This window comes from Ammospiza nelsoni, chromosome 18, assembly GCF_027579445.1.
Source record: "Ammospiza nelsoni isolate bAmmNel1 chromosome 18, bAmmNel1.pri, whole genome shotgun sequence".
In the NCBI taxonomy this organism is placed as follows: Eukaryota; Metazoa; Chordata; class Aves; order Passeriformes; family Passerellidae; genus Ammospiza; species Ammospiza nelsoni.
Window position 1 is genome coordinate 2,131,366 of NC_080650.1, and position 17,738 is coordinate 2,149,103.

The window sequence follows — 17,738 nt, forward strand, 5'->3', positions numbered from 1 at the left end:
ACAGCAGCTCCCTTATTCCTCCCAGCTTCTGTAAATAAATCCTTGGTAATGTCCCTGGGTTTTGGAGGACGATAAAAGGACCTATCGTCACTCCCTGCACAGACTTTTCCTGCCATTCACTGAGCTTTCCACTCCCTCTCCCACGCAGGGAGAAGTTTGTTAAAAATTAATTCTCATCTGATGACTGCTAATTATCTTAGAGGCCGTTGGTAATGAGCAGAAGAGGGAGCAAAGGCAGCGCTCAGGAAGAGCCCTGCGGGAGGAATGCTGGCTCGGATGCTGCCGCTGAGGGGGTCAGGCAGGGAGGATTTAACTGGTGCTCCTCCACCAGGATGTCTGGCAGCAGAGGTACAAAATAACATCCACTGTTAGAGGTCTCTGTATATATTTCGTTCTGATTTTTAAAATCTTCCCTTCTGAGATGGGGAGGGATCACATCTCCCACCACATTTCAATATTTTGGTTGGGTTTCATCCTGGCTGTTCTTCCCCACCGAGCTCTGGGAAAGGCTCTTCACAATCCCTTCCCCTTTCCCTCCCTCTCCTGGTGCTGCCTGGGCAGGGAACTCATCCATCCCACAGCCTGTGAGCTGCTGCTCTCACCGGGGGACAGACAGAGGGACAGACAGAGGGACAGACAGAGGGACAGCCATGCCAGCGAGCTGCCCCCCTTCCCAACGGGGTGACTGGGGAGCTAATCCCAGATTCTCTTCTCAGCCACGCTGATCTAATTAATAGTAACTCTTTTGGCTTTAGAGGGTGGAGGGTGCCTGGATTTAGATCTGCATTACCGGAATCAAAAGCAGGCCAGCTGTGCTTGTTGATGTTAGAGGTGCACAGCAAAGAGAAACAACATCCGTGTGCAGGACACAGGAGAGGTGATTAAACCTTCCTGCCTCCAGCTCTGCTGCTCTCCCCTCTCCCTGGAACCTCTGCTTTTTCAAGAACAAAGCAAGTAAAAGAAAAATTAGGAGAGAGGCACCTGGAAAGCAGAGAGCCAGCAAGAAGCTCCACAGACCACTGCAAATCAGGACAAAGCTTCTGTGATCTCTGATTTTGGGGGACCACAAACACTGTGAGATTTTACTGCAAAATGCTCATATCTGAGAGCCTGCTGTTTGCACTTTGGTGGATTGGATATTTGAATTTCTGGCTATCCCCAAAGTTCAGGGGTTGCAGTGGGGGTCAGAACTTCCTGCAGTTATAGTAACTGTATTATTCTGCACTCTGCTCTTCAGGATTGTTAAAGAATTTTGCAGACATTCATGACACATCAGTACCATGCTCATATTCCATTCTGAAGATGAAGAAACTGGGGCAGCTCACCTGGCAAGGGGCAGAGCAGCCTTTTAAGGGATGACAAATTGCAGGCTGGAACTTCTGAGAACTGAAAATTTCAGACAAACCAGGAGCACATGGAAAAAATACTCAGGGACTATTTCAGTTTTATTTCTGAATGAATATATTTTTATCCCTTGGTTTCCAACAGGTTTTCCTTACATGGAGTACAGGTACATATTTCTGTTCTATAAATGTCACATCTTAAGGCCTGTTAATAAAACAGCCTTCTTTGGAACAACACAGATGGGGGTTTTCCCTCATTTGTGTTCAGTTATTAGGGATCCATATTGAATTTAACATCCTTCTGTCTTCCCTGCCAGGATGAGTCAGATGGCAAATGCATTTCTCTTTTGGCACAGGTTCTAACTGAATCATTTTCCCAGACTCGGTTGTCACCTAACTGGATCCTAAATTAAGAGCCCATGTTTTATATAAAAAGCTGGATGGATAAAATGGAAGGGCCCTCCTGCACTGCTGCTGGCAGAGCTGAATCTCCTCCTGTACCAGGCTTTTCACTTCTAAACACCATTTAAAACTGGTCATCCTTGGTTTTAGCTTTGACTAAGGACTAATGAATTTTCTTTAAAATATTTCCCTCTAGGCTATGTTTTCCCTGGCTTTAGGAGCTGCAAGGTGCAAAGTACATAAAGATCCATCTGTGTCCTCACACACAACAGAATCACCTTGAAGGTAGGTAGAGCCAGAGTCAGCAGCTTGATGCTGAATTTGATTTTGGTGAAGGGGTGAAATACTTCGTTGTGCTGTAAATAGTGCATCTTTTGACTAAGAAAATTATGTCTCATTTCTAGAAACTTTATTGGCCTTTTCTGTTTGTTGCTTCAAAAAGCCAAGCTTCTGTCTCTTAATTTTGAAGCCCCTTATACTGAAGTATTTTATTTCCATTACAGACCTAGAAAAGACACTGCATCCATAAATGCTTGTGTGCATTGCCAGAGATAGAATCACAGGCCAGTGCCACGTGCCAAATGTTCAACACTGATTTGTAGAGAAAATGCAGAGAAGGTCCAACCATGTAGGGCTGCACACCCAGAGCCCACCCTCCAGTTGGGCAGCTGAAGGTCACATTTATTCATATATTAATGCAGAAATGACAGTGCAGAGCGGGACAGGCTGCAGGAATTCCAACCTCACCGCTCTCCTGGGGCTCTGCTGCAGCTGTGCTTGTTTCAGTGGGCTTGGGGAAACTCACACACGTGTGCCAATAGCACAAACACCCCCAAACTGCAGGCAGGCTGTTTCCCACACATCCATGCACGTGTTGCCATGCTCCTTTGGAACACACACCACAACAGCTGCTCACAGATGTGTTTCCACCCCCCTCATCCTTCACACCAACACACACGTGCACACACACTGCTCCCAGCACACAGACACACCTGGTGCACCTCTGTCCTCACTTCAGCTGGGGGAGCTCAGTCATTCACAGTGCTGGGTTCTGGATTTGGAACCAGAATGGTGTTGATAACACACTTTTTTGGTATTTGTTAATCTCCGTTTATACTAGAATTCTTTTTTTTTCTCTTTTGTGTATTGTGCTTTGCCAGTGAGGAGGTTTGTAAAAGAAGCTGGGACAGATGACCTGAACTGGCCAAGAGGATATTCCACAGCACAGAACACAATGGCCAGTGGCATAACTGGGGGAGTCACACCGGGGGCTGATCTGGGTTTGGGGAGGGGCAGTCTGACATCAATCAGCTGGAGATGAGCAATTGCATTGTGCATCGTTTGTTTTGGGTGGTTTTCCTTTCCCTTTTTATTATCATTATTATTCTATGTCACTTTATTTTCAATTACTGAACTCTTCTTATCCCAACCTACAAGCTTTACTTTTGATTCTCCTCCCCATTCCACCGGGATGGGGGAAGAAGAGAGGGGGGGGTTGCGTGGGGCTTCATTTCCAGCTGGGCTTAAACCCGGACAGCGTCTCCGGGGAATGCACATCCCGTCCTTTCGCACATTCCCACACACCTGGTGCCTTTCCTCCTCCTCCTCCTCCTCCTCCTCCTCCTCCTCTGCCAGGTGCGCGCTCCCGTGCGCGCGCCCGCCGCGCCGCGCCCCTCCCCTCGCGCGGGCGGGCGGGGCCGCGCTGTCCCCCCGTTGCCACAGCGACGGGCCCGGTGCCGCAGCCGCACCTGCGCCTGCGCCGCCGCCCCCGGTGCCGGTGCCGCCGCCGGTCAGTGCCGGCCCCGCGGGGCACCCGCGGTCCTTCGGGCGGGGCGAGCGGCGGACCCGGCTGGGGCTGAGCAGGTGAGGGCCCGGGCTGCTCCGGGTGGGGCGGCGGCTGAGGCGCGGGGGCTGCGGCGCGCTGCGCCCTCCGCCCCGGCCCGCTCTGAGGGGGCGTCAGCGGCATCGCGACCCCCGGGGCCGGGTGGGGAGCGGGGCGGCGGCGTCGCTGCTGGGGCCTCTTTCCGCCTCACACGAACCCGCCGCCCGCCGAGGGACCCTCCCGTGGGGGCGGGCGGGGCTGTGAGGGCGCTCCGCGGCCGCGGCCCCGGGACCTGCGGCGGGTGGAGGGGCCGCGCCCGGGCTGGGCGGAGATGGCCTGGCGAGGGGGAGCGATCAGCCCCAGAGGGTCGGGCAGAGCCCCGCGGGGTCCGGCGGAGCGCCCCGGGCCGGGGCGGCCGTTGCGGGGCAGCGAGCAGCGCGGCGGGTGCGCGCAGGGCGGCTCCGGGCCGGGCGCTGGCGCTGGACCAAGGCGCTTCCTGAGCGCATCCCGGGCCCTTCTCTGGGCACTGGGGCACAGGGGCCGAAGGCACTGCCCTGCTTCCCGCTGTGCCCGCCTTGTCTTTCCGTTTGTGCCGGTTCGGGGCAGGGACGTGTCGGTATTTGTGTTCGGGATGTGCCCCAGACAGAGCCCGGGAGAGCGGCCGCCCATCGCTACCGCCCGCACCCGCCGGGGCAGCTTTTACACCGCATCCTTCGCAGCGCCTTTTGCATCGCGCCTTTCCACTTTACAAAGTGTCGTTTTCTGAGCAGCACAGGGCCTGCAAAGGGCTGGACGGGCGGATTGTGTTTATTTTGGAGTGGGTAGGGAATAATTGAGAGGAGGAGGTTTTTCCTTTGGAGGAGAACGCCTATCGTCTGTGGATCTGGCAGCAGGGAAGTGTAGGGCGTCTTCAGACATGGAGATGCTTCCAGACGCAGTTTCCCTACGCAGGACATGGGGTGGGACAGCAGGGAGCAAGGAGGGGCCCTTCCCGCCCTGGACAGCGGTGAAATGCCCCTGAGCACACCTTATTAAATTGAGTAAAGCTGAGACACTGAAGGTAAATGAGAACACAGAAGCTGAGGCAGCCCTGGGGGTGGAATTGTCTGTTTTGATCTGCATTGCAGGTGCATAGGAAGCATCCAGGGTACTTGTTGGCTTTACTCAGATGGTAAGATGCTTACACTTAAAAAGCTGCATTGAGCTTTTGCAATATCAATTATACTTCTTAATTAAAAAATAAAAGACAAATGGATGTGACTGTAAATACTGTGCCTTTTCCCATATAATTTGCTCATTAGTGAATGCAATTCTGTAGTGCATTATTATGACTGAGCCTCTGGGAGACTGACATTTATGCTTTTAAACTGCACATTGCTTTTGGTTTGACAATTTAAAGCAAGTGCTTTATACACAGATAATGGCTGACTTGTAATATTGTTGATTTTTCAAGCTCTTGGTTGTACTGAGGTTTCAGCAGTCATTTTTAGTGAAACAACAAAGATAGGAAGGTCATAATAAAGGAAAGTATCAGCTGCTTAAGTGGAAAGAAAGAATATTGGCTAAACTGATGCTGACCACTTGTTTTCATCCTCTTGTTGTACTTCTGTTTAATATCTCTGTAAAGTTTCCTCCCTCATCCCCTTAGAAAAGACAAAGCTCTCATGACCAATCCAGATACTCTAAGTCGTTTCCACTCCAGTAGTTTTTACAAAGTACAGCAATAATTTCATTTCTTATCATCGTTTCCTTTATATCAGATTTCAGATACAGCTGCATACTTTCAGGGCTTTAAAATTATTTCTTAAATGTGTTTTATTACAAAAATCCCACTGTTCCTTAGCGTGCCCTACTTCAAGAGGCTGTAGGTGTTAAGGGCGATATATTTGTTCATCCAGATCTACCACGTTAGTCAGTCCTTTAACTGCAGGAGGCAGAACACAAACTCCCCAGTGCTGTTATGGCAGAATGTGGATCATAATGTAAAGTAAAATAAAATATTTATTTAACATTGTAAATAGCATAATAAAGGGAGGACACTTGTAATTTTTAGGTATCTCATTTCTGTTCTGTGGCTTAAAAAATAAGAGTTTAAAGTAGCAAAACTGAAGGATTGTTTTCATGTTGGATAAAAAGATTGCTGTGTTTATCATTTTACTCAAGTTCATGTTTGACTTCATTTTAGATAGTGAAGTTTAAAAAAGATAGCAAGTTGTAGTTTATTTTATAGAGAGAACAGACATCATCTTTCTGAAGATTGATAATGCTGAAATTTTTTTTTTGTTGACAAGATACTTTCTATGCATATTTATGTATATGTGTCAGTTAGTAACTAAAAGTGATGGGTTTAGTTGAGTAGCACTTTACTGAAAATTCAGCAGTTAAATAAGTTGAGGAGGGGCAAAGTTGAGTGTGTGAAATAACCTTTTCTTATTGCTGGTTGGGAAAGCACAGCCAGCAAGAGCAACATTTACAGATGTTGGTGCTGAAGAAGGACAGGTGCCCAGCACACGGTGACACAGCGAGGGGCTGTGGCAGTCCCACGGGCAGACCCTGCTCTGCTGCCCTGCCAGGGGAGGCTCCCAGTGGTGGAACCAGGGCCAGCGCCCCCGCAGGGCCCGCCTGGGCTGAGCTGGGAGGGTGCCCCTTGTTCAGGCACAGCTCTTACCACCCCCTGCTCCTTCTTGTGCACAAATCCAACATTCATCTGAACAGCATGTGAAAATGGCAAATCGTTCATAGAGTGGGAATGTCAACCCCCTGGTTAGCACCTGCTGTCCCTCACCTCTGTTCCATCCCCTTCACCTGTAGCATCATCAATAAATGTGGGCCTGATTGGCCTCTGTGCTCATTTTTAAGTGATGTACAAAATATCTTCCTCTAAACCAGGATGTCCAGCAGTGTGATAATAGGTGTTAGTCTATCTCCACGTGAGCAGTGAATGATTTTGTTTAATAATGTTTTGCCATTGTCTACCAGCTCGTTTCTCCTGCTGATGTTAAAGACTATGGTGCTATAAATAGGAACAATAATTTATTTACTACTAGATGTTAGAGGCATGAGAAAATATTGCTGAAACGGATGTTTTCAGAGTATTGGAGCTTCTGCAAGCTGTTCGTTTGAGTGGTTTTAAATAATCATTGAATAAAGGCTTTTCTTTGGACTGTGATTTCTTCCCTGCTTCTGGGGAACATGTTTGTTCTCATTTTACTCTAAGGAAACCTTTGGTTTGTATTTAAAATGTTAAAATATGTTGCTGCTCGTTGGTTTTAATTATTTGATTGAGAGAGATAGGGTTTAAAATCAGTTTATTTAAAAACAGTGCTGGACTGACTGAAAACTCTTAAATGTCATGGCCTGTCCGTGAACAGAATGGTGGCTGTCTCCAGAAAGGCTGAAAATATCCAGGGAGCAGTGGCTGCGTGTAATCCGACCGGTGCCCGGAGGGAGGGCACAGAAGGCGCGGCAGATCGCCTTTCTGTGGAGCAGAGGTGTGCAGCTCGGGAAGAGCCCATCTGCGAGGAGAAGCCGTGGGAATGATGTCAGAACCAGCAGGTTCCCTTTGTACAGAAGTGCGTGTGCTTGTTTCCTTCCGAGCCCCAGAAAAGCTTGGTTTGAGCTGAGTGGCTTTATTGTCTCAGTTTGAGATACCTGGGTTATGTAAGGAGGGTATAAAGCACCTCTGTTTGGGGTCCTTTGTCTTGGCATCCTATTTAACACCAAAAAAATCTTGCTTAGGAAAAATTGGGCATAGGTCATCACCACTACCAGATTTCCTTCATCAGCAGCTCTCAAAACCTTTAGCAAAGTGGGGGCCAATTTTTGTGTGTTTGATTGTAGCTGCTGTTCTAAAATAATAAAAATCAATGCCTTATGAAACAGAATGCATTAGAGAAAAGCATCTCCTCAGCCTGTTACATTTGCCTGCAAATAGTTGTGCAGTTCTGTGGAGTTGCTTTGCAATAGCTGCTCTCTGTAAATGATCTCTCAGGACAGATTTAGCTTCCTGTAAGGCTTCAGTGCCTTCTGCCATGTTTCACAAATATCCCTGGTAACCTCTGAACATCGTAATTTCTGTGGGAGCTCATGCTCAAGCGAGTGCCTGGAGCTGGCGCTGCTGCAGGAAGCAGTTCTGCCTGTACCACCCCCTGACCTGCTTACAGATTCTATTTTTTATTTTTATTTTTTTTCACCTTCCCCAGGCATCTACAGTGCTGCACAGTGAACCTGCCACCTGAAAACAGCCAGTGGGAAAATGGGTTTGTTTTCAGCTGCACCAGTTCCCTGACCTGGGTCACTGAATGAAGGTGATGCTGGAGCGTTTCAGGAATGCAGCACTGAATTCTTGCTCAGTGTTTGTGAGTGGGATGGGTGAGACAAAGTCATGGCTGGGCTGGCTGGTGAAATGGTCTCATGTCTGTGTGGTGATGGGTTTTTGTCGAGTTTGGGAGCAGGAAAAGGCCCAGCCAAGCTGGTTATGTGAAACCAGCTTAGTAGTTCTTTTGGTTTGTGTTTCAGCAGGCTTCAGAAAGGGCAAATTTTTATATTGCATAAATACATTTTCTTCAATTTCTGGTGCAATTCTCACATTCTTGATCATAGAGGGCAGTAAATTAAGAGAGGGCATGGAGTGTTCATAAGTGAGTATGTGATCTGTGAAAAAAGCCCATGACTATTCTGTAGTATAGTGTTATTTCTAAGCATGAATTTGGAGTTATTCTTAACAGATTCTTGTACCAAAACCACCCACAGCCCACCTTACTAACTTAAGTCCTGATTCAGCTGTAACTAAAGCAGGAGAACTTTCTTAATGACTGGAAAAAAATAGAATGAGGCTCAGGTTTATGTGTAACACTGATATTGTGTTAGTCTGGGAGAATTGAATAATAATTTTCTTGTCATTCTTCTGACAAAAGAAGTTGGTTTACTAGAAAGATTAACGTGTCTTTGCAGTTTTGTGACTGCCTGCTTGTGATTGGGCTGCAGTTTGCATTCTGTGGCTTTGCTGGAGGTTATATTAAAATAACAAATTGTTTTATCCTCAGAATGAAAGGCTGAATAAAATAGAAGAGCCATTCTTTAGGAGCATGTGCTAGAGAGCAGAAGAGAAGCAACCTGTTCCTCTACCTGAGATGTAATCTTGCTTGTGAGGGCTTTTATTGTCACTTCATCATTGTTAAAGGGGTTCTTTTGAAGTAGTCAGTGTCATTTAGGTAATGCTTTCTTTGTCTCCCTAAAGTGAATTAGGCTCAAATGGGGTGATTTTCAAAGCTTCCTGCCAGAGTAGGCTGTTTGTTCCTGACAGCTGTACAGCCATAGCTTTGCACACCCTGGTATTGGTCATAATAACTGTGTCTGTATGAAATGCCACTGCAGGACTATTTGATTTGGTGCTCTAATAGTCTGTGTCACAGGAGTGATTTTAACGTCTGATTCCTCTTAATCCCTTCCCTTGTGACAGCTCTGGGGTTGGCTGGTCTCAAGGACAGAGAAAACTCCATGTGAACTATTCCTGTCAGTGCTCCTGACCCCAGGTGGACAGTCAGAAACCTGGGCAGTCAGTGAGTTCTGTGCAGAAGAACCAGCTGCTTCCTTTGGAGCATCCAGAATTAAATCATTGCTGCCTGGGTGGTGTCCACACAATGATTCTTCCTGCTGCCATACCAGCTGCTGTAGGAGTAGCAAAAAATCATCTCCTTACTAAAATGCTGAAATGTATGCTTGCAGGACATTCAGAGGTTAACTTTAAAGAGTTTACACAGCCTCTGATCAGAAAATGATGGGAAAGTCAGGCAGAGAAACCACTGAGTAAAATAGCATCAAAAGCAGTAGAAATGGAAAAGGAGCTGAGAAAGCGAAATCATGTCCTTCCTCTGGGAGGACAGTGGCTCAGTTCCTTCTTCCCCTCCATTGTCTCTGGGAAAGAGCTACTAATTCTGCTGGGTTTGAAACACAAAATGAAAAGATTAGAACAAGTTAGTGGGTCGCCAGTGATGTGAAGCATTGTTGTTTTGTAATGCAGAAGGGTGAGGATAGAGATGCTGCTGCAAGAGTGTTACTGATAAGGCAGCACTGGAGAAGGGAGGGATGGCCCGAGGTGGATGTGTAGGCTGAGTGGATTTTCTGAAAAGCTTGACTTCAGCAGCACTGGACTCGTTGAACTGGCTTAGTCTGATACATGGATGGATGAGGGGTGAGCAGAAATTTGAAACTGGAACAGTTTGTCACTGAGCTGTGTTACTGCTGGATCTGCTTCAGGAGATGTGTAGTGGTGTGATGGAATCAGTTTGTGGGGGATTTAAAACAAATGTCCAAGCAGAAGGAGAGCAGAGCCCTTGAGTTGGCTGTGGAGGCTGCAGGGTCTCCTTTGTTGTGTCCTCTGAAAGGAGCTGAGCAGACACTTTGGGGATGGCACAATGTCTTGGAGATGGAGAGCTGATCTAAGCAAACAACAACAAAGTGACTGTCAGTAATTTCAGCATTAGAGCTGTGTTTAGATAAGTTTGGTCAGTTCAGTGACAATCTTTAAAATGGGGTCTGGCTAAAACTTTGGAGGTTCTTACAAGAGATATCCACTGTCCTTACTTAGTTCTTGAAATTGTATTTTGTATAGCAAACAAATGACATTTTGGCAGCTTTTATTACATTTTGATGGAGCACTGGCCAGTGAGCAGTGGAGAGGAAATGTCTGCCCATACAGATTTCAAGGCTATGAGTTGGCAGGGAGCTACAGCAGCTTCTCAGGTGATGGTCACCCCATCCACGTAGAAGGAGGTTATTGTGTTCTGCTGAGTGGATACCAAACAGGAATGAAAATGTTAAATCACTGTTGTTTGGGCTTCGTTCCATCCTTTGGACTTGTGTCTAAGGTCAGAGATTAGCATCTCCCTCCTCCTATCTTGCAGCAGGGCACAGAGATGCTCTGATTTTATGCAAAGGCATCTGATACGCAGCCAGATGCTTGTTGCCTTGAAACATTTTGAACTCTCTCCAAATCCTTAAGATCCAAAAAGGCCTGGAGCCTGCACATCCTCTGCAAGGCAGGATGTGGCTGTTAAAATGCTGGTGACTATTTATGGTGAGTCTGTCATTAAGTTGCATTTTGAAAGCTCCTGTTTAATATTTTTTCCTTTTCCATATAAGATTCTGTGTGTGTGTATTCCCTTTTGAAGAGAACATGCTTTTATAAAAAGACAACAGTTCCTTTTTAAGGTGAGCTTGCAGGAATGATAATTGAAGTTACCTTCTCTGCTTTACTGGAAGATGATGGCTTAGGTAGGTGCAGTCATGATTAAAGTGTTGTACTTAACATTCCCAAGGGAATTCTGTTTGACTCATTCCATTTGCTCCTTCTTGGCTTTATTCAAGAGAAATTGTGAATCCATCGTTTGGAGGAGTTGAAGCTCAATCTCCGAGCTATGTATAGCTATGTGTAACATTTGGTGTTGTGGTGGTCCTGAGAAATGAGAAATTGTGGATGTTTGAAGGGTGGAATGCATTGCACAATCCACACAAAGCCTCTGTCGCTGACAGGTTGGACATTTGATGTTCAGGGCCAGTCCTGCTGCCAAAGAGGAGAGGTGTCACCCTCACCATCACCCCTGGACACTGCAGTGTCCCTTCAGTGTTCTGCCATCCTTCCCAAATGCTGTGCACGTTCCCAGGGGACTTTGCCAAGCTCTGCATTGCACAGTTCTGTCTGTGTAAGAACATAGCAAACTTTTTGTTGTTGTTGTTGTTTGGAGACAAAGGGAAAGGGGGAAAACCATAGTGACAGAACTTTGTGCTGTGTACGCACTCACAGCGTTCTTCCCAGCACTGCTGTCATTTATCTGCCAGCATCCAGCCAGAGCCTGGTAGATTTGGGAGCTTGTCCCACCAATTTCCATGGTGGGAGGTGGAGATTGTTCTTCTGGCTGTAAAGGGCATCATTGACTTCTGCATTTGCTGTTTCTCTTGTGGTTTTTGCAGGGAAGGAAAGGGGACAGCAGACACCAAGGCTGCTCTGAGGGGGAGAAGCACAGAAAGGCTGCAGAGGGCTGTGGGAAACTCCCTAGTGCAGAGGGGCTGCAGCTAAAACCCATCATGGGTTGATTTAATTGATCTCACTGATTAACTTAGTGCTGCTGCAGGGATGATGATGCTCTGGTGCTGGCAGTTCTTATTTCCTTCCTAAGCCTGTAACACTCGCTTGCCTCTGATTATATTTGTTTTCTTCAGAGCAGGTAATCCTGGTGTGATCTTTCAGATGCAGAAGATCAAAGTGAAAAAGCAATTGAGGAGATTAATAGTGAGAGCCTTGTTCTGGTTTTTCTGAACATATAGGAACTAGTTTTTAATGAACATGTTTATTTGTAAGGACTGAGCTATGAACAGTTACTGTCTATTGCTGGTGATGAAATATTTTTCTATTCAGGCAAGAATTTTCCTGTTCAGGTTACAGTTACAGGTGTAAAGCCACCATTAATACCCATTGTAAGAACAGAAGCTGTGGGCTATTGTGTGGAGGCTTTTCTTTCACCTACTTCTATGACAGCTTAGGGTTTCTTTTGGGAAATCCATTCCTCGATTAAGGATCCCCTCTGAGCCTCAGTGTCCTGCACAGTTAGAGCTCCAGCTGAGGCTTTATCCTGCTGCCATGCTCGGTCGATCAGAGCAGGATGAGCACTGAAGGAATGGGATGATTCAGTAAAGCTCCTGTCTGTCTGATGTCAGCTTTGCAAGCCAGAGGATGTCACTTTGAAAATGTATCACAGCTTAAATATCCTCACTCCTCAGAATTAATTGCTGTGACTGTGTAGTCTCCCTTCCAGCAGCCCCCCAGCACTGTGGCTGTGAGGGACCACTAGTGTGGCAATGATGAGGTGTTGCAAAATTTGTTTAGCCACCCTAGAAATCTCTTTTTAGCATGTGTTTGGTCCATAATTTTTGCTTGTCTGCTAGCGGTGGTATGACCCATTCACTGGATAAAGCACAGTTGGCACCACTACCCACATTCCTGAGCACTGAACTTAATCCTTGATCCCTGTTACAAGGTAACCAGGCTGTTTGGCTCCTGCACAGAAGTGGATTTCTTAACACGTTTCACACCTTCATTTTATTTTTTTAACAACTAAATATTTATTTCTGTAGGGATAAGTCAGTAGAAGACAAAGTCAGTTCAGGTCACTGATGAAATCAGGTGGGCTCTGTGTGTGTGATTTCTACACCACATCCCCAGGTGCTTTAGTGTGTCACCAAGATGCAGGAACACTAAGTCTGGTGTTCTTTTGGGGAATTGAAGTATAAAATTAAACTCAGGGCTGTGATATGTTTAGGAATAACAAAAGTGTGTCATTTGCTCTGAGCTTATGTTCTACCAATTTTAAACTGGTAGAAAAAAATTCTTGCCATAAGACTCCATACCAAAGAGTGCCAATGGATAACACTTGCCATGCCAAGGCAAACCCATTAAGGTCCATCTTGGCCACCGTGTGTGGGCCCATAATTGCAGGAATGGTTGCAGTGCCACTGCAGGTGGTTGTCCAAGCAACAGGAGTTCTGACTCTTCACTTACCCTTGTAACCTGATTACTGTAATGGTTTCTGCACATACAACAGAATTTAGCCTTTCCTACTAGCAGCACAGGGGTCTTCAAGGATGTCTGTCAGCATCATTCTGTTAACTGTGTTTATCTTTGGGTGTGAGCACTGCTGTAGCCAAGGATTACTTTTCCAAGGCTGTTCTGTAAGGGAAGCCCAGTGGTGGAACAGGTTTCCATGTACTTGTAACCTGAACAAGAACAATCTGTTTGTTTTCTCTTTGAGTGAAGCATTGTCCTTATCTTGCTCTGTGTGATTGGGCCTGGTGTTGAGGAAACCCAAGAGCAGCCAGAGCTTCCCTTGTGCCAGTGCCCACATCTCAGTTTGGGCATCCATGGCAGTGCCACCTGCCTGGCTGTGCTCAGACTCCGGCTTTGCCTCTTCCCTTAGAGCTGCTGCATTTTAGTGCTTTCTCCCTTGTTCTTGCCAAGGATTTTACCAATCCCTGTGTCCCTGGGGGTAAGGGAAACCCTCAGCAAGATGGGCACAGTAGCCCATTCCTGAGAACTCTGCTTTTAACTTGTAACAGGATTAATGACTTAGACTGTCTGAAGTTAATCCTTTAAATGTGTTAACTCCAAACAAATGGGTTCCCTGCTCCAGCCTACAGTATAATTAGGCTTTTGATGAACTTTGAGAACTTGTAATCGAAATAGTCCTAAAGCAGAAAAACCTTTTGTGGCATTTGATGTTCACACATCAGTCAATGCATTAACAGTAGAATTCAGCCATCCCTGCTGATCTGGCTGCCAAGGGAGGATCCCCATATGTGCAAGGTAACTCACCATGACAATTCCATGTGTGTTCCCTGGCAGGGTGAAGATGGCCACCTCCACCCTGGAGAACCAGCTGCAGAGCGCCCAGAAGAACCTGCTGTTCCTGCAGCGGGAGCACACCAACACCCTGAAGGGGCTGCACGCGGAGCTGCGCCGCCTGCAGCAGCGCTGCACAGGTACCCCTGCCTGGGAGGGGCTGCTGTTTGTGGCTCCTGGCAAACTGGCTGGTCAAAGACAAGCTTTTTTCATTTGTTCTTTAAAAAGCTGATGGTTCAGTTGTTTTACATATTTGCTAATCTGTTCTTGCTTTGGGCAATGGGAAGAGTTAATTCTGTATTTATTGAAAGCTGTCATTGTAAATCTGCTCACCAGGTGATGTATGGGCTCCATGATGATGTTCTAACAAAAATAAACATTTTTTTTTCCTCAGATTTAACCTATGAGCTGACTGTAAAGAGTTCAGATTCATCAGGTAAGGAGTACATGGCTTTTTTTTTAATGTTCATGTTCAATTTACTAATTTTTTTTCAATGTTTGTATTTTCTTTTCTACTCTCCAGACTTATTTATTTGTGAAGTAAACATCAAAAATTCTTTCCCAAGGTCACACAGGAAATCTGTGAAAGAGCCAGGAATAGCAGCTGGAACTGCTGACTCCACTAGACAGTTCCTTGCTTGCTATATGGGAACACAGGACACAAATTTTAGGGGCAGAAGAGTGAGACTATTTTTAAAACTTAGCTGAGCTGGTGCTGTAATTAACCACAAAGTTTTTTTATATATATATATATATATATATATATATATATCTTTGTATACACTAGGTTCTAGTTATTTTATATGTATTATTATAACAACAGGTAAAGAGCAGGAATAAGATAATTCCCTGAGGTTAACCCTCTGGATCAGGGATGGTGTGGGATGACCAAAGTTCATCTTTTGGATTCCTCTCAGGGATGGCAAGAGGAGCCCTATTGTGCTGTTTTACATAATGGCTGTTGTTAATTTGAAACACTTCTGCCGTTCTTCTAGAAAGTGGTGGTTCAAGAAGTGATGAACTCAAAAGTAAGTGCAAAGATCTTGAAGCTCAACTGAAAATCAAAGAAGCTGAAAACACTGAATTGTTGAAAGAACTTGAACAAAAAAACGCGATGATAATGGTGCTGGAAAACACGATTAAAGAAAGAGAAAAGAAGTATTTGGAGGAGTTAAAAATGAAAAGCCATAAGCTCAATATGTTGTCCAGTGAACTGGAGCAGAGAGCGAGCACGATTGCCTATCTGACCTCTCAGCTGCATGCGGCCAAGAAGAAGCTGATGAGCACCAGCGGGACTTCGGAGGGGACCCCCTCTGGCAGCCCCGTGCTGTCCAGCTACAAACCGTCCCCTCCCAAGGACAAACTGCCCGAGACGCCGCGGCGCAGGATGAAGAAGAGCCTGTCCACGCCGCTGAACCCCGAGTTCGAAGAGGCCTACAGAATAGGGGCAGAGAGCCGCAAGCTGGTGCTGCGAGAGCCCGTGGATGCCATGCCCGATCCCACGCCCTTCCTGCTGGCCAGGGAAACAGCAGAGGTGCATCTGATCAAGGAGAGGCCCTTGGTGATCCCACCGATCCCCTCGGATCGCGCGCCCGGCGAGTCGCACAGCCCCGCCCGCGAGAAGCCGCACAAGGCGCACGTCGGGGTCGCCCATCGCATCCACCACGCCGCGCCCGCACAGCCCCCGCAGGAGGTGGAGACCCTGGCAGTGGATCAGGTCCATGGAAGCAAAGTGGTCAGAAAGCACTCGGGGACAGACAGAACTGTCTGAGAGCACCACGGAAGCGCTGTTCTGTGCTGGTTATGCACTGTGAGCCTGTAGGGTAAATAGCACCTGCGGTGAAGTTTCTTTTGATGCCCCATGCATGCCAAACTCCTCCCGGGTACATCATTAATACATTTTGCTCTAACGAAACCTCCTAGGACTGTGTTCATATGGCAAGGTATATAAGCACTCCATGCTGTGGCCAAATCAGGGGGACCTGACCGCTTGCTTCCAAGTGCTGCTCCGTTTAGTGTAACTGCACGTGTGGGCAAAGGCAGGGGCTGCGTTAGTGAGCGCTCTTAGAGAGGACACCCCTCCCTCACACTGCAGCCACACCTGTTGGCTGGTAACTTGACCTGGCAGGGGCTCTCTTGTCTCCACTGTGTGTGTGAGCACTCCAGAGCCATCACTGACCTCTGCCACAGCCGCAGCAGCACTGAAAGTTGGGCATGTGTACGTTCACTTTAATGACCTAAGGACGTCCCCAGAGCCCCAGCAAGCACTACTTGATTAATCCTAAATACTTTGGTTTGTGGCTTTAAGTAAAATATGGGTGGGGGAAGCACCATTTAAAGGGTTAACAACCCTCATAGAAAGAGTATGAACACTGGGTTGTTTGTGGGGATCGTTTTGGGTTTTTTTAATCAAATAGCTTCACGACACATTTTATGCTAGTCAGTACACTGCACTTGTAGCACCTTCCATACTGGCTCAGAGCTCCTTTTCAGGGAGGAAATGTAACTGGCTATCCAATATGGGAATGGTTCTTTATGCTCTAACCTGCACTTTTTTTTGTAAAGGGATTATTTTTGTTTCCTAAAAACATTAGTCTTGTTCTGGGCATCATCAGACAGTGCTGGCTGCTGCCAGCCTGGAAACCTGAGCTGCCCCTCTAAAATGTGAGTATTCAGTTGTAAGTGATGTAACTGATCCATACAGGAGAACCTGGCATCCTTGATTTCTGTCCTTGTGGATTGGGATGGACTTGCCTTGCACTTGACCAGATTCCCCTACTCCTTTCTAGTAGGTAGCAGGTAGACCCAACAGCTGTAAGACTACTTGATTCATTTTTTTTGTTTTTTCTAGGAAAGAAAGGCATACTAGGAGCTGGGAGGGTATATAGTTTTTGGATAGGAGCACTAGTTTGTCCATTTTTCTTACATTCTGTTCACCTCTGCTTCACTCTTGTCTGCAGCCTCTGAGTAGGACCAGCAAGAAACACTGGCTCCCAAATGCTGCTAAGCTTATGATGTGCCTTTAAAATTTTGGAACGTGTATTCTCTGTGACAGCTGATGAAGGATCCCTGCCTGTCCCGTCCCCTCCCCTGCCAGCTGTAGTTTCCCCTTGTAAGCTTTTCCTGCAGCTGTGTTGGTGTGTGTCCCTGCAGAGCCTTGGCCCACTGTCAGCGTCCCGGCCAGGCTGGCAGAGCTGCTGTCCCGCTCGATTCCCGCAGCATGACCCTTCCAGCAGGGCTGACCCCGGGCAGGCTCTGCCCTCTGCACCCTCTGGCACTCGCTGTCCCGCAGCCCTGACCCGCCTCAGCCTCGCGCCTTGCTGGCTCTGTGGAAGGATTTGTTTCACAAGTGGTGGGGAGGGATCAGAAAGGGGCTGGTTAAAGCAAGGTTGTTACTCTGAGGTTTACTGGTTTTATGTGTATTGCGTTAACCAGCAGCTGGTTTGGTTACTTTGGTTGTTGGCACCATATTTTTATGGTCATGTGTTGTATGAGTGACCTACCCTGCCACTTGTTGGAGGCTGGTGGGAGGCACCGCTTCCAGGCAGTGCAGAAGTGATGCTTTGGGCAATTAAAGACATTTCTTACAACCACCCAGGCAAACCTTAGTCTTTGTGTGTGTGGAACCAATTTACTCTCTCTTGCAGCCACAGACTGGCTTGGAACTGTTCCAAAAGGAAACACAAATTACAAAAAAACACTATTCCTCAAACACATTTATTGGGAGTATAATACAACCAGGCTGATACTAACTAAAGTCAGGTGTGCCTAACTGAAC

General features: G+C 46.9%; 1 protein-coding gene across 2 annotated transcripts; it reads left to right on the forward strand.

The window, feature by feature from the left end:
- Positions 1-3,498: 3,498 nt before the first annotated feature.
- Positions 3,499-17,568, forward strand: CCDC92 (coiled-coil domain containing 92). 2 transcript variants are annotated; one of them, XM_059485408.1, is made up of 6 exons: positions 3,527-3,608; positions 6,939-7,139; positions 7,770-7,874; positions 13,964-14,100; positions 14,355-14,396; positions 14,956-17,568. In XM_059485408.1, the coding sequence occupies exons 4-6, from the start codon at positions 13,971-13,973 to the stop codon at positions 15,729-15,731; spliced, it is 948 nt and encodes a 315-aa protein (XP_059341391.1). In that variant the 5' UTR covers positions 3,527-3,608; positions 6,939-7,139; positions 7,770-7,874; positions 13,964-13,970; the 3' UTR covers positions 15,732-17,568. The 2 variants fall into 2 exon arrangements, with proteins under 2 accessions (XP_059341390.1, XP_059341391.1); XM_059485407.1 differs by lacking the exons at positions 6,939-7,139; positions 7,770-7,874 and having other exon boundaries at positions 3,499-3,608.
- The last annotated feature ends 170 nt before the right edge of the window (positions 17,569-17,738 follow it).